At 35.8% G+C, this 24,474-nt stretch overlaps 1 protein-coding gene across 4 annotated transcripts in view; it reads left to right on the top strand.

Moving 5' to 3' along the window:
- GRAMD1C (GRAM domain containing 1C) overlaps nucleotides 1-24,221 on the top strand; it is an 88,714-nt gene extending 64,493 nt beyond the window's left edge. For 2 of the 4 annotated variants that reach the window (XM_033088715.1, XM_033088731.1), the window contains 9 exons: nucleotides 2,523-2,660; nucleotides 8,865-8,983; nucleotides 10,383-10,525; nucleotides 11,275-11,378; nucleotides 12,725-12,904; nucleotides 13,872-13,929; nucleotides 16,903-17,013; nucleotides 17,236-17,341; nucleotides 22,376-24,221. In XM_033088715.1, the coding sequence (XP_032944606.1) occupies nucleotides 2,523-2,660; nucleotides 8,865-8,983; nucleotides 10,383-10,525; nucleotides 11,275-11,378; nucleotides 12,725-12,904; nucleotides 13,872-13,929; nucleotides 16,903-17,013; nucleotides 17,236-17,341; nucleotides 22,376-22,456 (1,040 nt within the window). In that variant the 3' untranslated portion in view covers nucleotides 22,457-24,221. The remainder of the gene's footprint in view (nucleotides 1-2,522; nucleotides 2,661-8,864; nucleotides 8,984-10,382; nucleotides 10,526-11,274; nucleotides 11,379-12,724; nucleotides 12,905-13,871; nucleotides 13,930-16,902; nucleotides 17,014-17,235; nucleotides 17,342-22,375) is intronic. The other 2 variants (XM_033088722.1, XM_033088741.1) reach the window with 1 other exon arrangement.
- The last annotated feature ends 253 nt before the right edge of the window (nucleotides 24,222-24,474 follow it).

Consider the following 24,474-nt stretch of genomic DNA (forward strand, 5'->3'; position numbering starts at 1 on the left):
AGTACCTCTACAGGAGAAACCTGCCAGCCACCGCCTTAACCAACGGCTGAAGGTGTCAGTCATGGTGGTATGTGTACCCCGAGTTTGATGGGAAGGGCACTTCACCTTTGTGGTGTTTTCCCTCAAAATCTACAACCCCTGTCTAATCATGAAAACACCTTGGATGAACCCAAGTTGAGAGACATCCTACAAAATATCTGACCAGTGCTCTTCAAATGTAAGGCCATTAAAACAAAGGGGGCTGGGAGAAGGAGGGACTGTCATACGTAGATTGGAGGAGACTAACGAGATATAATAACTAAATGCAATATGGTATTTGGGGTTGGAGTCTTCATACAGAAAAGGGCATTACTGGAAAGAAATGGAAATAAAGCCAGTTTAGTTCATTGCACATCTCAAATTATCTCAAAATAAAAAGTTAAAAAATATAGTTGCAAATCCAAGTCCTATAAATTACAATACACCCTAAGATATTTTTAGTGTTTTCAGTAGCCACTTATTCAATCAAAAATACTTATTTGAAACTTATTATGTGCGAAGCACATGATGTACATTGGTGTTTAAAATCAACATGGCCCCTACGCACATGGGACTTAGCGCCCAGTGCAAGCGAGAGACAATAAGCCAACAAAAATATAATTACAAGTTCTGTGAAGGAAATGAGCAGGATCAATAAGATCATCTGTATGTATTTGCTTCCTTGGTGAACATATGAGTTATTTTTACAATGAATATACATTACTTCTCTGTCAGAAGAAGCTATTTCTCAAGCCTAATTGGGAAGCTGCACAAAACCTTAGTAAATTGCCTAGTTTCAGTGATTTATTTCTATGCTTGAAGAAGCCACTATTTGAAATTGCAGTGACTAACTTTTGCCTACATATAGTATTATTGCAGGAAGAAGGTAAATTAGTAGCTGCCTGATATCCCTAAGTTCATTGCCTCTGTAGCAAAGTAGAAATACACAAATCATTTAATGAGGGAGAAAAAGCAATAACTGTGGTGAAGGCCGAGCTAGAAGAGATTTTTTGATTCTTAGACTACTGTCTTTTAAGTACTTTCCCAGACTGCTTTCTGTGGCATAATATTGACAGATGTTCTGCACAAATAATTCTTAGAGCTTGATTTCTGAAATATGGGAAGCTTTGGTCACAGTTTCCATTCTGTATTGATGGGTATAATCCTTGAAACAATAGGTAACCCCAGTCCTGAAATCATTAAAATTTCATATTGGATTACTTTACTCTATTTCCTGTAGTTTACGAGGCTCCTGCTTCTAGCTGTCTCTTTTCTTTTTGATTCTTCTACGTTAAACTCCTGGCAGTATAAAGTAGAGGTTAAGTTTGTGTGCTCTGGAGCTGAATTCTGGAATGAATTCAGTCACTCATTAGCCATGGAGCTTTGGCAATTCTCTCAGTCCTCAGTTTGCTCATCTGTGCAATGGAAATGATGACACCATCTATCTCAGGATTGCTGTGAGGAAGACTGAACACTTGTACGGGGCTTAGCACGATGCCTGACTATAGTAAGCACCGTAGAAGCATGGGCTATTTCAGACGATGTTTCCAGGGCACATGAGGAGGGGTGAGACGATGCGGCTGCTCCATGTGCTGCCAGTCGATTTCAGTGTCATTATCGTTCCCAGGTCCCCAGAAAGATGTCATGTCCCACTGGGCATTATTTAGCTTTGAGGCATACTTTTCAGATTAAAAGAAGGGTTTCTTCTTTTAATGTGTGGTTTTTAAGAATAGGTTGTGAATACAATGACACTTCACTTGGGAGAGTCAGCTTTAAGTCCAGTTTGAAAGACTATTCAGGCTAGCAAGTTAGTGAGTGCAGCTGATATTAGAGCCAATCATGACTTAACAGTCACTGAATGTGTGAGCATTCGGAAATTGGACCTGCTAATTGCTCTAATAAATACCTCTATGCATCTCAGTCTGATCCTTGTCACTTTTGAAATATTTTTTTCAGCGATACATGATGGGAGTTCGATATTATTCAAGTTAACTATTTCTCTATATTTTGGGGGTTGATAACTGAAATATTGATCATATATAGTTTAATATACAGAGGGTGCCAAAAAATGTATATACATTTCAAGAAAGGAAAGCTATTAAAATTGTAATACTCAATATATGCTGATAACAGAAGAGGAATACAAGTCACATGTGACTTCTGCAATTATAAGAGGTGCTCAAAGTGGTTACCATCAGTGTCCAGACACTTCTGATTACAGCAAACTACTACTTGAGCAACATCGACCAAAGTGTCCACTTGTATACATTTTTTGGCACCCCTGGTATTCTTATGTATAGTTATACATCAAATATATATATATGACACCAATTTAGAGTTTTTGTTGTGCCCAGGGATGTGCTGATCACTGTAATCACAGTAGAGCTATTTTGTACCAAAAACAAACAGACGAAACAAAACCTTCAAATTACCTTTTCTTTCCTTGGTTTCTTCCCCTTTGATTCTATGTTTGTTTTTGTTTCTTTGTTGATTTGTTTCCCCAGAAAATATTCCTGAGAAAGATCTTCGTGGAAGACTTTATATCAACCGTGTTTTTCACATCAGTGCTGAGAAAATGTTTGAATTGCTCTTCACCAGTTCACGCTTTATGCAGAGATTTGCCAATTCTAGAAATATAATAGGTTGGTTCTTGTGTTCTTATCTAATGATACATTTGGGAGGATTTTATTATCTATAGAGGATTGAGCCTATATAAACTGATTTATGTTTTCGGGGGAAAAAATTAGGCTTTGATTTTATTTTGGTGATATATAAACTCGTTTTTAAGTCTTTTGGTTACATTCATATGTAAATAGTATAATTGTTCAATTAGTCATATCCTACCTACAATTAAGTTCAGACTCTTTGAAAAACTGAAAGTTCATTTATTTATTAATGTAGCAGTTCAATTGGCTTGAACCCCATTTTAAATGGTTCCGCCGTGGAACACCTGGATGCTAGTAGAGTATGAATTGGCACAATCACTTTGCAGTAAGGTTTGGCAGAATCTACTAACGCTGCTCACATGCATTCTCTCTGACTCTATAGTTCTACTACTAGGAATACATCCTTCAGAAAAGGAACTATGTGGACTCTGATAGACATGTACTGTTATTCATAGAAACATTATTTAGAATGGCTCCCAAACTCAAAAAAGCCCAAATATCCACCAGTAATAGAGTGGATAAACAAATTGTGTATATTCACACGAAAGAATACTATATGGCAACGGAAAAAAGCAAACTGCTGCTCCTTAATAACAATATGCGTAAATCTCATAAATATAACATTAAGCAAAAGAAGCCAGACAAAAAGAGTACATACTATGATTTCTTTATATATATAAAAAAACAGGCATAAGTGATTTATGGATATAAAATCATCATAGTATTTACGGTCATGGAGAGTCGGGTGGTTCAAGACTGGGAAGGAGTTTCTGGGATGCTGGTAGAAGTTTTCTGTCTTGACCTGGGTGGTGGTGCACATGTGTTTTCTATGTGAAAACTCATGGAGTTGTACATTTGAGATTGCAGTGTCTGTGGTATACACCAATGAAAATACCAAAAACACAAAAGTTCCAGGGAGGGATATACTTATGAGTTATACTTATAAAAAGGATTTCGTTGATTATGTGTTACAAGTTCTTTTTTGGTAAACATCTAAAATAAGCTTGTGGTTAGTTTGAAACTGAATTTGTCCTAAATAATTCAAGATATTCAATAAATTTTGGGAGCACGTGGTTTAATTTTCCATATAAAATTAGAAAATAACAGCAGCAGAGATTCATAAGGTGAGTCATTTGACCTAGTCAAAGAGAAAGTTATTCTGTAATCTACACTTTATAATTGAGCCATTCTATTAACCATTAGATGGTATTTCTTTATTTGAAACTTTTATGTAACCATAATCACAAATTCATAGATTATATCATTGACATGGATTTTATGTTCAAAAAATATTTTTTTCTTATTATTCAAAGTAAAATAGCAAAGAGATTTCTAATATATAGCTATTAATTGAGTCCTGTGATTATATTAAGAATTGCACAGTTTTAAAAAATCATTTATTTTTTTCTCTTCTCCTAGTTTTAAAAATGTAGAATATCTGAGAGATAGAATCTTCCTCTTCACTCAGTAACTTATACTTAACTTATATCTGTTCTGAACCTATTATATAGTCTTGCTATTCATGTCTATCTGGAGAACTTGGTATTTCAGAAGAGTTGGATACATTATTTCTCTTAATTTTCAAAGATAATGCCTGTTGATACTGCACTGCTATTTTTATTTTTTATGGCTGAAAAGGCCTACGAGGGACTAGTATGTTATTTTACACTGGTACTAAATGAAGTTTGTTTTCAGAATCAAAATTGTGTTTAGTGCCTGCTATCACATCTGGTTTCAGTATGGATGAATATAGTTGCCATCTGATCTTATAAGCGGCTTAGGGAAACAAAGGCTATGGGCTAATTCTAAATATAAACAGTTTTAGGCATATTGCTGTTTAGACCTAGAATTAGTGAAAAGGCTTTCTCCAAAAGGATACATCTGTTTATGATTGCACAACATTATGCTATCTTCTGAACTTGTTACCTGGTAATCAAAGTTGTATTCTTGAGAATGGGTTTCAAAGGCTTCTTTTTAAAATGAATAATATAGCAACTGAAATAAAGAATACATTAGAGGGAATCAACAGTAGATTAGATGAAGCAGAGGATCAAGTGAGCAATTTAGAAGTTAAGGTAGCAGAAAATACCCAATCAGAACAGCAAAAAGAAAAAGAATCCAAAAAAAAAAGGAGGATAGTTTAAGGGGCCTCTGGGACAATATCAAGTGTACGAACATTTGCATCATAGGGGTACCAGAAGGAGAAGAGAGAGTGCAAGGAATTGAAACCTATTTGAAAAAATAATGACTGAAAACCTTCATAACCTGGTGAAGGAAATAGATATACAAGCCCAAGAAACACAGAGAGACCCAAGCAAGATGAACCCAAAGAAAGCCACACCAAGACATATGGGACATCATAATTAAAATGCCAAGAGAATCTTAAAAGCAACAAGAGAAAAGCAGGTAGTTGCTTTTCTCTTGGGAGCTCCCATAAGATTGTCAGCTGACATCTCAACAGAAACTTTGCAGGCCAGAAGGGATTGGCACAAAATATTCAAAATGATGAAAAGCAAGGAACTACAACCAAGATTACTCTACTCAGCAAAGCTATCATTTATAATCGAAGGACAGATAAAGAGCTTCTTAGACAAGAAAAAGCTAAAGGAATTTATCACCACCAAACCAGTATCACAAGGAATGTTAGAGGGACTTCTTTAAGACAAAAAATAATCATAATTAAAAAAATACAAATAATAAAATGGCAATAGGTACATATCTATCAACAATTACTTTAAATGTAAATTCATTACATTCTTCAGTTAAAGGATAGGGTGCCTAAGTGGATAAGAAAACAAGACCCTTACATATACTACCTACTAGAGAGTCATCTCAGATCGAAAGACACAGACTGAAAGTAAAGGGATGGAAAAAGGTATTTTATGAAAATGGACATTAAAAAAAAGCTGGGGTAGCAATAGTTATAGCAGGCAAAATAGACTTTAAAACAAAGGTTATAACAAGACAAAGAAGAACCCAGTAATCCCACTTCTGGGTATTTATCCAAAGAAACCCAAAACACTGCTTCAAAGGGACGTGTGCATCCATATGTTCATTGCAGCATTGTTTACAATGGCTAAGATGTGGAGGCAACCTGGATGTCCATCAGTGGATGAATGGATAAAGAAGAGGTGGTACATATACGTGTATACAATGGCATATTACTTGGCAATAAAAAAGAATGAAATCTTGCCATCTCAACAACATGGATGGACCTAGAGGGTATTGTGCTGACTAGAGTAAGTCAGACAGAGAAAGACAAATGTCATATGATTTCACTTATATGTGGAAGAACAAAATAACAAACAAAACAGGAACAAACTCATAGATACAGAGAACATTTTGATGGTTGCCAGCTGGGATGGGGATTCGGGAATGGGTGAAAAGGGGGAAGGGATTAAGAAGTACAGATTGGTAATTACAAAATAGTCATGGGGATGTAAACTATAGCATAAGGAATATATACAATAATATTGTAATAACGATGTATAGTATCACATGGGTACTAGATTTATTGGGGTGATCACCTTGTAAGTTATATAAATGTCTAATCACTTCATTGTACACCTGAAACTAATGTAATATTATAGGCCAACTCTATCTGAAAAAAATAAAATTATTATTTAAAAAAACCCCAAAATATGAATTTAATGAAAAATTTTTCTATAGTCAATTATTTGTGGATTTAATCTACTTTTAGCAGTAAAATGGCTACTACTCAATCTATTTTTCTTTTTAAATTAGGGAGCTTTTAAACAAGTGTTATTTTAAGTTTTGTTTACAGTGTATGACTACTTTTGTAATTCAAAGCTCAGTTTTTAAGTCTTTTTATTCAACATTTTTAACTTTGAAAAAATGTAAATCTTCATAAAAGTTGAATGAATAGTATAATAAAACCCATATACCCATCACCTATGTTCACTGTTTTCTAAAATTGTGGTAAAATGTCCATAACAAAATTTACCATTTTAACCATTTTTAAGTGTACAATTCAGTGGTATTAAGTACCTTCATATTGTTGTGCAGCCATCACCACTGTCCTGCTCCAGAATGTTTTCATCTTCCAAAGCTGAAACTCTGTATCCATTAAACAGTAACTCTCCATTTCCGCCTCCTCCCACTCCTGATAAGTACCATTCCACTTTGTCTCTATGAATTTGTCTACTCTTGGTACCCGCTTATAAATGGAATCATGCAGTATTTGTCCCTTTGTGAGTGGCTTATTTCACTTAGCATAATGTCTCTAAGGTTAATCCAAGGTTTTCCTTCCTTTTTAAGGCTGAATGATATTCCATTGTTTGTCTATACCACATTTTGTTTATCCATTCATATATTGATGGAGTTCTGAGTTGTTTCCACTTTTTAGTTATCGTGAATAATGCTGCTATGAACACTGATGCACAAATACCAGTTTGAGTCACTGCTTTCAGTTCCTTTGGGTTTATACCTAGAAGTGGAATTGCTGAATCGTAAGCTAATTCTATGTTTAATTTTTTGAGGAACTGTCATACTGTTTTCCACAGGGGCTGCATCATTTTCCATTCCCACCAGCAGTGCATAAAGGTTCCAATTTCCCCACATCCTCACCAACACTTGTTATTTTCAGTATTTTGTGATAATAGCCATCCTAATGGGTGTGAAAATACGCAAGTTTTAAACTTTATTACATTAAGGGATTCTTAAACTATTTGTTCTACAGTTCCTGCTTTTTATTACTTCAACTCAATATATCAAAATGGCTCATGTGTCTTTTTGTATACTCTTGCCTAATTTTTTATATCATGTTGAACTTAGGTATTTGTATAATTTCATCCCTAATTTTTTATATCATGTTGAACTTTTCTTAGGTATTTGGGGCTTGCTTTTTCAAGACGTTGTAGAGGATGTTCTGGCACATGATATTCAGTAGGCTTGTTGGTAACATTGGTGAAAATGCAAATGGAAGACAGATACTTTTCTTTTACCCTTGTTGATGGTTACTTTGTTGAATAGTGTGCAGTTTTAACAGCAGAATTCAATGATATCTTTAAATTCTGTTGCTGATTCACAATGGATTATTTATATAATTTTTCTGCAACAGGCTGACATATAGCCAAACTAATCTTTTGAAAATTTTTAAAATCTTTTGAAATCTTTTAGAATTTTATGTCTTCTTTCTCGTACACCTAAATAATTTTTATAGCAAATTCTGGATGATAGATTCCATGGTTTATGATGTTGCTTTTTAAACTTAGTTGAATATTTTTTTTAGATACTCAAAAGGCAGTTTCAGGATCCCTCATTAAATCCCTAGGCCTAGCTGTAGGAAAGAAATTGAGTAAATTGGATATGTCATAAAGCCGGGCTTCATTCCTTTGATGATGGATAATGGGTTAGATAAAGCTTCTATATTTTAGGATGCTGATGAATAGTAGTTAAACATACTAATTGCCTAAGTCCATTTGTGTTAACAGCATTATGTGATTTAGTCAGATGTTTGAATGGAATTCATGATGCTGTTTCCTGTACTTCCCTAGTCTTTGGCTTGTAAAATGACCTTTAGTGTATTTCTGTTCAAAGTGTGTTTTTACTCATTGTGTTGTTACTCAGCAAATAACAGAATTTTGACCAAGATCTTGTCATAAATACAGAGATTATTGTATAAATTTCTTAATATAGAGAAGTTTAAATAGTAATTTATATTTCATCACTCCCTTCTTATTAAAAATTTCAGCAGATAAGCCATTAACATTATATGATTTCTTGTTACATGATTTCTCATTGACATGATTTCTCCACAAGTTGAGGTCAAGGTCATATTGTTGCAAATGACAGATGTCTTTCAACGTTTTGTCCTGGATGATGGGAATGTTGAAGTGTTGCTCTGTCTGTGTTTGATAAGGCTGGTGCCACTACTTCTCTTCCGGGGACTTTGAAAAGAAGACTACAGATGAACCAACTTTTAATGTTATCTTCTAAAGAAAGGAAAAAAGTATATTAATAGACAACAATTTAGAAGGAAATAGATCAGAGATGGGGGGGGGTATGTCACCTAGACGAAGAGGACCTAACACTTGATTTTACTTTTGGACTGGCCAAAAATAAAAATTTAAGTAATTCAAAACCTACCTTTTTGATTCCATTTCAAGTCATACCCTTCAAAATTCTAGAACTAACTTGTTTTCTGTTTGGTGTGATTAGACGTAGTATGTACCCCTTGGAATGTGGAACCTGGAGGTGATCAATTGAGAACTATGACCTACACCATAATCCTTAATAATCCACTTACTGGAAAATGCACTGCTGCCTCTGAAAAGCAGGTATGTCTACTCTGTCAGGATTTTAGAAAGTCATACATGTGGGAAGAGAGAAGCTGCCTCTCATAGTCACCAATTTACAAAACAATTTCAAAAAGTACATGGCAAGAACAAAAAGGGAGGAGAAACTGTTACAGGTTAAAAGAGACTTAAGAGGCATATGAACCCAATTCTAATTCAAACAAACCAACTGTAAAAAGGTATTTATGAGATTTAAGGAACTGTTAATTTTTTAGGTGTAATGGTATTGTAGGTATATTTTAAAGAAAAGAATATTTTTTAAAGAGACATACTGAAGAATTTATGAACACACACACACACACTGATTATTGATGTTTGTGGATGAAATTATCTTGATGTCTGGGACATCCTTAAAAGCAATCTAGCCAGGCAGAGGATGGTGGGGGAGGGAGGGCATATGGGAATGGGGTTTAGGTGAAACAGGATTGGGTAGGAGTTAATGTTGTTGAAGCTGGTTGATGAGCTTATGAGGGTTCATTATATTTTATTTCTACTCGTGTGTACGTTTGAACTTTTTCTAAATGGTTTAAAAAAAGAAGACTATTAGAATCTGATTTACAGGATCAAGTCAAGGGTTAGGGTCATGTAACTAGATGGCTGCTGTGACACGTGGGGAAGAGGCTGTAAGATATTTAATACTCTATGCTCTGTGACGAGTGTGGCACTGTCTTATAGTGGAGTTTGTGTTTGGCCAACTCGTGTTGAAGTATAGTGTAGCTCTTCTTCACGTAGTTTGAAAATAGATGGTAATATCTGAACTGATTATACTATTGTAGTTTTTGTCCATCACTGTTAAAAAGGACTTAAAACATTTTTTCAAAAGATTTTCAGACATTATAGAAAAGTTTGGTATTTTGTATTGGAGAGTCTTTGATAACCTTAGAAGATAGGAAGAAAAGGTAAGGTTACAATGAGAAAGATTTGGCCAACAACCACTTCAAATATTGTTTAGGGAAAGTAGTGTTTTGTTCGGTTGCCTGCTTCCTTCACTTTTTTGGTGAAGGGTGGTTTTGTTAAAATTTGATGAATTTGAGGGGCAGGGGGATCCTTACTTTGTTTTGAATTTTGAATTGTTTCCTAACAAGCAACATTTAAAATTCTTTATAAACTAATGCAAGAGATTATATGGTTCCTTTCTCTTCCTCATGTCCAAACGAAAGAAAAAAATAATTGTACAGTCAAATGACAGAGAGGCAGCAAATACTATTTCTGCAGGTCCCTTCTGCTCAGCCAACATGGAGCTCTTGTGGCTTTGTATATAGGTTTCTCATGTCTTTTGTTATTTGTGAGAAGGAATTCTAATATATATGTTCTAAATTTACAAGGAATTTGATATATTAAACATGCACATGCAAAAAAAAATTTTATCTTATTTTGGCAGACACTGTATAAAGAAAGTCGGGAAGCACAGTTTTATTTGGTAGATTCAGAAGTGCTGACACATGATGTCCCTTACCATGATTACTTCTATACCCTCAACAGATACTATATCATCCCATCTTCAAAACAGAAATGCCGGCTGAGGTGAGCTTCCGTAAATGAGTGTTTTAGTCAGGATAGGCTAGACTATGCCCTGGTAACATAGTCATCCTAAAATCTTGGTGGTAGCTTTACACAACAAAGCTTTATTTTTGGCTCAAATTACATGTCCACCAGTGGTCACCAGAGGGTGGGGCTCTTCACTCAAGGCTCAAGCTGATGAAGGCTTCCACATCCTGGAGCTACAGGAAGAGAAAAATGTAGAATTGTGCTGGCAGCCCAATGGCCAGAACTAGTCACGTGACTCTGTTTAATGGCCAGGGGGCTGGGAGTTGTCGAAGAGCACATGGTGAGCAGGAAATGACACTGTTGCAATGGGAAATAAGAAATATTGGTGCCTTAATGATAGTGATGGACCATCATATGCTTGGCCTAGTCTCAGCTAATGTAGTTATTATCTTCAATTAATTTATGACGTCTGGAGATTTTTTATACAAGGCATGTAGAAAATTTAGAATTTATTTTAGGCCTTTCCTGCTATTTAATTTGAAAAAAATTCAAGGCTAGAGAAAGGAAAGAAATAAAATGGCAAGAACGTAGAGGGAAAATTTGATGAAATTATTAGAAGTAGCGCATAGTAATTTTTGAAAGAAGTCATTGTCAGTGAACAAATTTTCTTTTATTAATGATTTCGAATCCTTTTGGCTCTCCACTGAATACAATCTTATTCAGGGACTAATTGCAATGTTAACTAAATTCTGTTCTTTAAATAAACATTTTCCTTATCCTATTAGAGTTTCCACAGATTTGAAATACAGAAAACAACCATGGGCCATTATTAAATCTTTAATTGAGAAGAATTCCTGGAGTTCATTGGAAGACTATTTCAAACAGCTTGGTTTGTAAATTTCTTGATGTATCTATTTTTGTAAAGATAGCATTTATTAACAAATGGACTGATTCTTCGTTTGGATTCATAGCAGAAACTGGTAGATGATGTTAGAGTGGCTCCCACTGAAGTGGTTCCAACTACGTCACTTGGGAGTTCACACTTTTCATTTTCATTGGTCTAACAAACACTTCTGTGATGCTCACTATATGCCAGACATTGCTCTATGTACGTTGTAAATATCAACTCATTACAACCCTATGAAGTAGGTACTATTATTTTTTTTTCCATTTTGTTAAAGAAGAAATATTGAAACAAAGAGAGGCTAAATGACTTGTCTAAGGTCATACAGTTAGGATCTGTCACATTCCCTGCCTCTGTAGAGAAGCAAGAAAGCTGACTGCAGTGAGGGACTACGTAACTTGAATATAAATATGCACCTGTGCTTTCAATACCTGGAGAGTCCTCGGGCCCACACCTTGCTTACCAATACAGCTTCCTGAGTTTATCCAGGCCCACTTAGAAATGGCTTCATGTATGTGTATGGATTTGGTAGAGGTGGGTACTAGACCGGGGGAGTAATAGAGTTGTCCTGTTTGGGTATTCCTTAAAATATACACAAGGAAAAAATGTGTATACATACATGAGCATAATTAATTTTAGTTACAAAAAAAGCTGGTGGTCAGTCAGCTCAGGGTAATTTCTCTATCACCATCTAGTTTTTTGATTATTTTATTTCCTTGCTTTTCTCTCTGGTTATTTCATTATTAAACTCCTAATCAGGAACAAAGAAAGTGAAACTCAAAAATTAGTTTGGTCACTGGATAATGAGCTTCTAATAAAAAAATCTGGTGAAGGAAAAGGCTGAAACAAATGACAAAAATGAGGTTTTTAGGTTGTGTGCACATTTTCTTTACTAGTGCTTCCTTTTTTGCAAAGCCTCATTATAAATTAGAACTATCACATGCTACTCCTTCCTTTGAAATTCACAATATGATGCCATAATCTATCTTGGAAATCTTTCTAATGATCCAATATAAATGGGTAGCCTGTTGTTTCTATAACTGAAATCGTTACATTAATATTTAATACAGCACATAGCAGATTTGCTCTGATGATCCCATTATTTATTAATACAGTCCATTCTTCCTAGAATAGTGAAGCCTCATTATGGAATCACTGTGCTTTTTATTAAGAGTAAGGTTTGAATCTAGGCCATAAGCACCTAAGTAATTGTTAAAGAAAGTTACCAAGGCTTAAAAAAAACAAACTGAAAACAAAACAGCCACCAAACTCTCTGTGTCTCATAGTTGAGAAGGTTTCTCCATTATCTAAAGATTCTTTTTCCTTCTTAGAATCAGATTTGATAATGGAAGAAACCATGTTAAATCAGTCCACTGAAGACCCTGGAAAGCTTAGTGTCCTACGAAGGAGAAGGAGAACGTTCAACCGAACAGCAGAAACAGTTCCTAAACTTGCTTCTCGGCGTCCTTCTGGAGATGGGGCCTTAGATGCCAAAGGGGATGTTACAGGTAGCTGTTACCTGGCAGAATATGCCTCTTGTGCAGTTGCAAAATGACAGGTGTATGGTCAATAGAAGTATTTTGGGGGCCCGCATGGTATTTTAAAAACTGGACATTTTTGTATAAAAACTCCGATCTGATAGCCCTGGCCCCAAATCCCTTCAGAGCAACAGTCAATTGGAGCTTAATAGTAGCTGCCCCATTAGACCCAGTGTGCACTCGCAAGGTCATCAGTCGCCACCATTGTCCCCAGCTGCTGGACTCTTTGCTCACTCATTTCGTGCCCAGCATTACAGACATTTGGTTTCTACCCTTGAATGTACTACAATGACTATGTGTTTTCAATCCTTATGTACTGTCAGGGTCAGCCCAGCAAAGATGGAATTTGACTTTCATTATCCTCACTCTCAATTTTGAAGACCTCCTGCCTCTACTAACTTTATTCCCTCCCTCTCAGAACTATAAAGCTGTTATACCTTCTCATCCTTCTACATGATCAAATTCTTTTCTAAGGCTTACTTTTTAGTATGAATATGTTTATCTACTGTTTAAGCTTAATGGCTCTTTAATTTTGGAATTTAACAATTTGGGCAACAGATGACAGGTGAAGATGACTTAAAAAAATTATTTTTAAGGAGGAAAGCATTGTACATATAAACCTAGCTCAAATATTGTTTGCAGAGATGGAACTTAGCTAGACATTGTACATGAGGTATTGAATTGTGTACTTCAGAGTAAATTAATTTACAATATAGGCCAATTGGAAGGCCTGATACAGGTTTTATTTTCATAGATTTGTTTCATATTACTCATGATATCAGAAACCAAAAAAGCGTGCAGGGAATTCACTCTAAATCACTTTGTCTTTACAAATAATTTTTAAAATTTCTTCTCCAGTTCTTTTCAAATGAAATTAAAATTTTACCAGTTGTAATCACAATCCTGATTCTAATCAACATTTTTTGTGTCTGATGTGTAGGAAAGAAAAAGGAAATCGAAAGCTATAACACCGCCCTCATTGTGGTGATGAGTATTTTGTAAGTATTTGTTTTTCTGTACTTTCACTTTTAAGTTTCCAAAAGGATATGAGCACATTTGTATATTATTGTAGAGAAATTGCCATTATTTGACCAATTCTGGCCTACTAAAACAGTAATTTTATATGCTTCAGTTGATAGTTTTTGATGTATTATTTTCAGAATTATTAAATTTGAGGGAATACCAAGTACACATTCAATAGTTTTACTTTTTAAGCTAATCTGATTTATTTCTACCACCATAGGTTTTTATGGGAAGTTCGATAAATTTAAAGGGAATGTTTATATATGCAAGCTGGTGAAATCCCGATAATGTTATTTTACTCTATTTGATTAGACCAGTGGCCCCAATTCCAGAGATTGAGTCACTAGGTCTTTTTTTTTTAATTTCAGGAGTTCAAAACAATTTGCCCATTTTTCAATTGGATTGTTTTGTTTGTTTGGAGTTGCGTTGACTGAGTAATAGTTAAACATTTCACCCCTCACAAAGTGATAGCCGCTCTCTCCCAATCTGTTGCCCCTCTGACATCATATATATCTATTACAATTCCATTGACTCTATTACCTATGCTGTACTCCGTATCCTGTGACTATATATATATTAAATTATAGTTGACATACAATATTATTCAGCTTCAGCTTCAGGTGTACAGCACAGTGGTCAGGCACCTACACAGTGCATGAAGTGGTCTCCCTAATAAGACATGTGCCCATCTGACACCCTACAAAATCTTTACAACATTATTGATTATATTCCCCAAACTGTCTTTCATATCCCTGTGGCAATATTGTAAGTTACCAATTTATGCTGTCTAATCCCATCCCCTTTTCCTTCATCCCCATCCCCCCTCCCATCTAGCAACCATCAGTTTTTCCTCTATATCTCTGAGACTGTTTACTTTTCTCATTTATTCAGTTCTTTAGATTCCACATATAAGTGAGATCATATGGTATTCGTCTTTCTCCGACTGACTTATTTCACTTAGCATAATGTTCTCTAGGTCCATCCATATCGTTGCAAATGGTAAGATTTCATTCTTCTTTATAGCCAAGTAATATTCCATTGTATAAATGTACCACAGTTTCTTAATCCAGTCATCTACCAATGGGCATTTCGGTTGTTTTCATGTCTTGGATATTGTGAATAGCACTGCAATAAACATAGTGGTGCATAAATTTTTTCAAATTCATGTTTTGGATTTCTCTGGATAGATGCCTAAATGTGAAATTGCTGGATCACAAGGTAGTTTCATTTCCAGTTTTTTGAGATACCTCCATACTGTTTTCCATAGTGGCTGCACCAATCTGCAATCCCACCAACAGTGCACGAGGGATCCCTTTTCTCCACATCCTCGCCAGCACTTGTTGTTTGTTGATTTATTGATGATAGCCATTTTGACTGGGGTGAGGTGGTATCTCATTGTGGTTTTTATTTGCATTTCTCTAATGATTAGTGATGTTGAGCATTTTTTCATGTCTGTTTGCCATCTGTATGTCCTCTTTAGAGAAATGTCTATTCAGGTCCTTTGCCCATTTTTCAATTGGATTGTTTTGTTTTTTTGGAGTTGCATTGACTGAGTTTTTAAAATAAATTTTGGATATTGACCCCTTATCAGATGTATCATTGACAAATATCTTCTCCCATTCAGCAGGCTACCTTTTTGTTTTATTGATGGTTTCCTTTGCTGGAGTCACTAGGTCTTGAATAGGGATCAGGAATCAGTATTTTAAAACAGACTGCACGGGTTATTCTGATGCAAGTGATCTCAGGATCACATGGAGAGAAATAGGCAGTTGGTCCGAATCTCAGAGTCTTCTATAGGAGTTGACTCAGCCAGTCACGTTTAGATTACTGTTATCTACAGGGCTTTATGTGCATCTTGAGGTATTGCAGTAGATTTCGTTGAATTGGTTCTGACTGGGTAATACACTCTGGGTGAGTATTTTTTTGAATGAAATTATTATATTAGCTGTTTTTTTCTAATTATAGATTTCAGAACATAGAAAATGTTTATTGTACCTTTGAGTTTTATAAAAAGGTTTTCATACTCTGCTTAAGTCGGTTTGCTATGACGGTTTTGAATAGTAAATATTATCAGTGATCTTTTGCATTACTTTACAGAAAATTTATATCAAATGTTCTAGATACCAAATCATTTATATACCATTTCTTTGCCATAATAATTTCATAGATTTTATTTTGTAGCTACTACCTTAATTTTCACTTTTAAAAAGATCCTCTTCTGGATGGGTAATGGTGAATACTATATATTTTTAAAGGCAAGTCAGTATTTTAACAGAAAAATGAGAGATGCCATCTATATATTTATGTATATGTACAATAAGAAATCTATCCATTCACTTGAAAGGCTTACAATAGAGTAAGTTTATTTAGAATGTAACAATGTATATATGACACCATTAATGTATATTTGGGATTTGGTACTTCCTTTGTCTAAGTTGAACTAGGATAAATTTTTGCTGAATGGTAATTTTAAAAAATTTCTTTTGGCTCCCACTGGGAATAACGGGTACAACATCATCTACCTAAGACCAAGTCTATATTGATCTTCATTTCCTGTTTGAGGTGCAGCATTATGGGTCTATAATTGCTTAAGCCAAAAAAAGCTCCGAAAAGCAGACCCTGAAAGCTTACCTGGTAGATTTCTAAGCTGGGGGTCACACATCAATCCTGGCCAGGATTCACAGCATAGAGAGAGGTCACGGACGCTCCGAACTGCTCTGAGGACTGGACTTTCACTCTAGTTACATGCTACTTTTTTTCTCAACATCCACTTAATACTTACAAGTAATTATTTCATACAATAAAGATAATTGATTTAAATAATAACAATAATTGGAAACTAGTGTAGATAATACACATTTTTGAAGGTTTAGCATGCATATTGTGCATTAGCAGTGCTTTATGTCCAGATAAGTGTGGACTAATCAGGTATGATTTGCTCTGCCTAGTTTGCTCTTGCTGGTTTTGTTGAATGTGACACTGTTTCTGAAGCTGTCAAAGATAGAATATGCTGCTCAGTCCTTTTACCGTCTCCACATCCAAGAAGAGAAATCGTTAAAGTAAGTCTTTTTTCACCTCCAACCTGTTATTACTTCAATAATTCCTTAGTTGCAGAACACTTAATTTTAATTTTAGAGATTTTGGTCTGCTAACTATTCTGCAATCCTATATATATATATTTTAATTTCTTGTTTTGTTTGGTAATTAATTGAGCACCTGTGATTTCTAGAACTGAAAGGTTAGCAGCTATTCCTGATTTTTCAATGGTATTTTTCTTACAGTTTAGCTTCTGACATGGTGTCAAGAGCAGAAAATGGTCAAAAGAATAAAGATCGGTCCCATCGTTTAAAAGGAGTGCTCCGAGACTCCATTGTGATGCTTGAAGAGGTAGGCAAGTCTGTGGACCAAGTATTAATAGTTAGGACGCTCAAATCAGCTGGGTCAGTCACTCCTCTGGTTGTAAGAGAGTGTTTCCTATACCCTCCTAGAGGTACCTACCCTTGCCAGTTTCTGTATTATACATTATGTGTATAGTCACTTGTGTGTGTGTGTGTGTGTGTATATTATATTTTATAAAATGGGAGCATACTACACACACCATTGCATACCCTTTTTTCAATCTGTACTATAGTTTGAAGATGTTTCCATATCTGTACATCTACTTCATTCTTTTTGTTGATCCTTCTATATAAAATTTTATGCTTAATATTAACTCATTTTGTAGAAGTGGTAGATACTGTATACACTGTTCATTATTTTGTTTTTATCTGTTTTTATCTGTTAACCATATATATTGGAGATATTTCCATATCAACAGATAAAGTGCCTCCTCTTCTATTAACAGTTGCAGAGAATTCAACTGTTTAGACGTGCCCTAATTATTTTACCAGTTCTCCACTGAAGAATGAACATTTAGGTTATTTCAGTGTTTTGCTATAAACATTATCTCTTGAACATAGTGTCATCAGTGCGTGCTGCTTAGTTCCATGAACCAAAACAGGATTCCCTTTGAAAAATAAAGATTAATATTTCCTTATAATACACCTGCTTCCTTTTCAAAATTGAAACAGAGAGAATAGAAGAAGAAAACGTATAGTTCTAGCATTCAGACATAATCACTGCTAATATTTTGCTTTATCTCCTTTCATCCTTTTCTTGTCTGTGTAGGGTTGGTTTGTATAAGATTCAGTTATTGAGTCTTTCTTAGGATAGCATGTGGGGCAGTGAAGTTGACAACTTCAAGGAGGCGTTCTTCAGCTGCACAGTCTCTACAGTTCCTTAGTAACTTCTCCTCCCACCGTCATCAAGGAGTACATCATGGTCTCACTTCTCTGCTCATCCTCGCCTCCCATTTCCCCCTCACTCTCAACTGATGACTATGCCTCAAGGAAAAAAGTGACTTTCCCTCTCCTTCTATAACCAAATCTACAGACCTTCCTGTCACTGCTCCCTTATCTTCTCCACTCCTGTTAGAAGCATTTCTCTGCCTGTGGGAGGCAAGTCCCTACGTATGTGAGCAGGAGACCCCGTGCACCTGCCAGCTTCCCCATTTTTAGTCTCCCTCATTCAACTGGACTTTTACCATCAGCACATGACCCGGCTCTATTATCTCCTACATTAAAAACCTACATCATCCATATCCTTCTCTTGTCTACTCATCATCTTTACTTCCTTTCACAGTTGAGATCTTTCAGAGTTGCTTACTCTGCTGTCACTCCTTTGTTCCTCTTAACCCATTCATTTTTTAAAGTTTTTATTTTCTTCAAAATCTCTTGTTCAGAGTTAACTTGTTCTACAAGATTTGTTGAGAAAAACAGCAATCTCATCACTCTCTTCTCCATTTCTTTCCGAAAGAAGCAATCTTTAATTTTTATTCTTTTGTTTACCTCCATATTTATCAACAAGCATGTATTGATATTTCTTGATTTTTCAGTTTTAGATATTATCTTTTGTCTTCCAGTTATGGAACACAAGAATTTTGTTTCCTTTCACCTCGTCTTGCCCTCATTTCTAATTCCCCCATTCTCCCAAGTGAAGTTATAATTTGGGTTAGATCAATATTCAATACTTGCTTTGTTTTGACTAAGTTTCCTGTTCTGAGCTGTGCCATAGAATAAACTATGACTTTTTCTTTTCCGTGCTTTTTCTTATCCCTGAATTTCATTACAGTTGATTATTTTATCAGTATTATTTATAACTATTTCATCCCTAATGCTCTGTTGTATAAATCTCTCATAATCCTCATTCACCTATTGTATTGTAGCCTCTCACTGGCTCCAGTCAGGTCCAGTGGCCCGCTGTGTGGGTGCACAGCTATCATCCTGGGGGTTCTTGTTGCCCATCTCCTGTTTCCTACTTTCTTGTGTTCTGCTTTCTTGATTTACTTCCTCCTTTTAATGGAGTATGTCCTCTCATAGCTTCCTGAGAAAGAGAGTATGGAGGTAATATTTGAGATTTCACCTGTCTGAAAATTTTTTATTCTGTCCTTCCCCTTGATTATAATAGTTTGGCTGGGGATAGAATTCTAACTTTGAAATAATGTTCCTACAGAACTTTTAAGTCATTGCTCCATTGTCTTTTACTTTTCAGTGTTACTATTGAGAATGCTGAGGATATAATCATTCCTAATCCTTTAATCTGGAGACTCATGCCCTTTAGTTCTGGGAAGTATTGAGTTATATAGGTGATGATTTCCCTCCCTCTACTATCCACAGCTCCTAAAATTCAGATGTTGGCCTTCTGTGACAGGTTGTCTAATCTTCTGACCTTTTGTTTCAAGCTTCCATCTCTGCTTTTTTGTTCTGCTTCCTCAGCGATTTCCTCAACACATTCTTCAAATTCTTCTATTGGGTTTTTCAATTTTTGCTAACAAGTTTTTAATTTCAAAGAGCTATGAGTCCCTTGAATTTTTTTATGACACTGTGATCTTTTAAAATAACTATAATCTCTTTTATCTCTCTGACTATATTAGTGATAGTTAAAAACATATTTTTCTTCTTTTTGCATACTCATTTTCCATCAAAATCCTTGGATTTATATCCTTAGTGTTAGAGGACTTCTTTAGATGTCTGTAGTCGCTGGTTGTCTGCTTGAGTGAATCAGAAGCTCCTAACATGTGGGTCACGCTGGTCTACCCTGACCTTCTCTGTAGACTTGGCTGGACTGTTGGTTGAGAAATCCTGATCTCAGTATTTTTAGGTGTTTCCTCTTGGATCGATGAGTTTCCACAAAGACGACTCTTTCAGTCTCCTATCTGGAGGAATAAGGACTGGCTGCTAGCATTTAGAAGCTGAGTGAAAGAAGAGGGATGGGGGTGAGGTCAGGGCAGAGAGGATGGTCTCAACATTCGGTATACACTTTACTCATTTAATCCCCGATTTTGATATGATACCACTGTCCTTAATTATGTCTTGGTGTCCCCCGAGCCAGACAGCTGGAGACCCTCTGTTTTATCCTCTCCAGAAAATAAAATTTTAGGCTTCTGCCCTGGTAGTAGGAGAGGTCAGATGTCCAAAGGTTCATTCAATCCCCTTCCTCCTGATTCCTACTTTCAAAGATTCCTGGCCATCAATTCCTGAGGCTTTTGAGGATTCTTCAGGGTAAATTTGGTTGGTTCTCAGCTTCTCTACTGTTAACTTAGGATTCAGCTTTTTCAGGCCTGCTAAGTCATCCATCTGTTTTCCAGTTTCCAAAGTTGTGTTGCAGTTGTCACTTTTTATGTTCTCCCCGCCCCCCTTTGTGGCTTATGTCTTTTAAAAAAGTCCCCTTACGGTGCTTTTAGTGGGGTTTCAGGAGGGGAAAAAACTGGAGATATGTATTTAATCCACTTCTCACTCTTCAGCTCACTCCTACCTTGTTTTCGTCCCCGCTATCTTCCACTGATATTGCTTGAGCTAAGGTCCCCAGTGACCTCTCTGGCTTTTAACATTAATGTACTTTTTTTAGTTTTCACCTTACAGTGTCAGCATTTTGATAGAGCTGACCTCTCTTTTCTTAAAATGTATCTACTCTTGCTTTCTTTAAAACCCAGCTTTATGGTGAAATAGTTCATATATTGTAAAATTCCCCTTTTAGAGGATTTTTAGTATACTCACAAGGTTATGCAGCCATCAGCACTATCACTCCAGAGCATTTTCATCACCCCGGAGAGAAACCCCAGACCCGTTAGCAGTCACTCCCATCTCTCACTCTCTCAAGCACCTGGCAAGCACTAATTGATTTTCTAGTTCCATAAATTTGCCTATTTTGGACATTTCCTATAAATGGAATCATACAAGATATGGTCTTTTGTGACCGGCTTCTTTTACTTAGCATAATGTAAAACTACTTTTTGTTTTAAAACCATCTCCTCTCCCTGACCTCTTCCTGGCCCAATGCCCCAGGCTCTGTTAGATTCTCTTCTGTGCTGCCCCTTTAGGTGCATTCAATCCCTTAACTTGGAATACCACATATGCCATTGACTCCCAAATCCATCTCCCTCACCCTGAACTCTTCCCTGAGCTCCAGACTCATACAGTGACTTGCCAGCTTGGTATCTTCACCCAGATGCTACCAGGCATCTCAACTGATCATGTCCTAAACAGAATTCCATTTTCATCCTGAGCCAACCCAATTCTCTAGTTGACCTAATTTTAGAAAATGATGCTAGCATCCTCCAGTTGTTCAAGTCAAAAACTTAATACAATGTGTAAGTACCTATTTGTGTGTGATTATTTGTTTTACTTTATCCCTCACTAGTCTGTAAGCTCCATGAAGGCCAGACAGTGTCTGTTTGGTTCACCACTGCATACCCAGTGCTTAGCACAGTGCCCAACACGGAATAGATAAGCAATAAATATTTGAATGAATGAATGAATGAATGCAAAGAATAAGACGTAATTCTTGCTCTCAAGTTGCATACAATTTTATTAGAGAAATCAGATGACATGTGTGTTGTTAAAGGCTATAAAAAAGTACAAAATTAAGTGTCAAAGTAAATAGTAATGCTTTGGGAATTTAAAGGCAGGATGATTAGGGAAAACTACATAGAGACAGTTGGGGTGAGTGAGTTTTAGATAAGACAAACAAGAGGATAATCGTAAGCACAGGCCTGGAAGTGGAGAGTTATTTAGGAGAGAGTGAGACCCTTGCAACTTCAGAAACCATTTAAATAACAAGGCTTTCACTTTGGATAATTTGATTAAGGGATGTAGTGGGAGGCAAAATACACAGTACATTGTAGGAAGCAATGCAGTACTACAGCAAATGGGAAGATCCTATAGATCATACTGCCAGATACTCTGAGGAATCAGGTGTTTTTATATTGTTTTTCATTTAGCATCAGTAGAAACAAAATTATGTTAAATGTAAATGTAAACTTTTGGCATAAAAATAATCAGAAAACTTGAAACAATCTGATTTTGAAAATTATTATGTTTGCAGTTGAAGAACTCACTCATTATGCTTCAGAGAACCTTTGATCTACTAAATAAGAACAAGGCTGGCATGACTGTGGACAGCTAGTGATCTTAAGGACTGAAAATGTAGAGATACTTGGAACTAAAAGAAAACATCCAGGAGAAAAACCAGAAGATGAAGGATTTTAATTGTCATAGGAACATTTCCATATTTTCTCATTACTGGTACTTCTAATATGAACATTTTTTAAAATAACATTTGTTAGATATTATAATTAGTCTCTGATGGCCTTAAGAATCCATCCTTTCACTTCTTATACCTAATTTTAAGCTGTGAATTTCTCCAGTGACGCATGAAATACATTGTGGATTTGAGTTTCTGTGATAGGAAAAGAAAATGAGACACTCTGAACTGAGTGATATGGCCTCGTTTCTACAGTGAGGTTTGAAGTTTGATGCTTTATCTGTTAACATAGAATCAGTATGTGTCCAATGTATGTGTCTGCTTTCAGTCGAGATACATTCAAGAGGCTAAAGAAGATAATGTAAGAAGAAACCTCTAAATCATTACGAATTTTGAAGGATCTATTTTCCGGCATATAACATTTCTAGGTTTGTGTACTATAAATATTACAATATCTTCATTAACTTAGCATGCAAATTCAATGGTCAGACCTTTTGACTCTGCATGTTGATGATTATTATCTGAAAGGTTCTTCAGCCATGTTTTATCTTCATGAAAGAAATAGTTGTTTCTTCTTCAGGTAGCTATCAGAAGTGAGATTATCTTGCCTCTTTATACATCAAATGGCAAAAGTATCAATTTCAGAAAAGGAACAGAGTAGGATACCAATACTTAAAATGAAGAATGCTCTGAGTTTTAAAAACCAGAAGATTAGGTTAATATCTGGGCACTTAGTGACAGATCAAATAAATACTTGAACTAAGCTTGGCTTCAGCTTAGCACTCTTTCAGGTGGAAGTAAGCCATCTGGTTGAAAATAATTTGTGGATTAGTTTTCAGTGGTCACATATGGCTTCATTTATTCATTCATATGTATGGCTTGTTTAACTCATTAACTTATAAGCCAGACACAAACTTTAGCGCTTTAACAAAAAATTTGGGTACCTGATCTCTCAATACAAGTGCATTGACACTGAAGGAAGCCACACACAAGCTTTGTCTCTTTCATAAAAAGGTTTTGGGCATATGTGTGTCAATACAAGGCATATATGTCTCTGGGACAAGAGAAAGAGTAATTTGTATATATTACTGTTTGAACAACTATTGCCTTTAAATTTCTTTTTTTCCCAGTCACCACAGACACATGGGATGGTTATAATCATTTCTGAGATGCCTGTAGAGAATGAAAGGATTGACTCGATTAGAGGGAAAATGGGTTTCTGTGGGTGAATCGCAACTCACCTACTTTGGGGTACCATTGTAATACTTACGGGGGGGGGGTTTGATAAGGATTTATGAGGTGTCTGGCTGTGAGCAAGACTGACTGGATTATAAACTTGAAACCTTGTTCTCTGTTAAATTCACAAAAATGATCAGTGAAGCTGAATATTTTTGAGATGTTTCTTAAAAAGTTGTACTTCATTACATACCTCAAAGATAATGACCAAAGTAACTTGCTTTATAAATTACCTATGACTAAATATGTATGCATGCAGAATTCAGTAATTGTTTTGAGTTATGTAAATTGAATACTAGTAAGTCCCCAAATCTCCGAGTTGTCGTTTTTTCCTTCTTTTTCTGTTAAAAAAAAAAAAAAAGGTAGAAACCCTGCTGAAGTGAAAACACGTACACTGGCCTACATTCTTTTCAAAATTTTGTGCTAAAATAAAACCCAAAGAAGACTCTCATCTTAGAGCCATATCATTTCAAATATGCAGTCTACTGGAACCGAAGTACTAGATAGGCTTGCGGGTCTAATGTAGAGACGGCTCACCAGAAATAAATGAACAAGTTGGATAATTATCACATCAGGACAGTTATGGACCTTTAAGGGAAGTGTAGCGAATTTGGGGTTGGTACCTCGGTAACATCTGGTCGTGGAGATCTCCCCCAACGCCTATTGCGGGCGTCTGAATGAGGGCTGGCTGCCCTTTGGGTCTC

The sequence above is a fragment of the Rhinolophus ferrumequinum genome, chromosome 2 (genome assembly GCF_004115265.2).
Source record: "Rhinolophus ferrumequinum isolate MPI-CBG mRhiFer1 chromosome 2, mRhiFer1_v1.p, whole genome shotgun sequence".
NCBI classification, from domain to species: Eukaryota; Metazoa; Chordata; class Mammalia; order Chiroptera; family Rhinolophidae; genus Rhinolophus; species Rhinolophus ferrumequinum.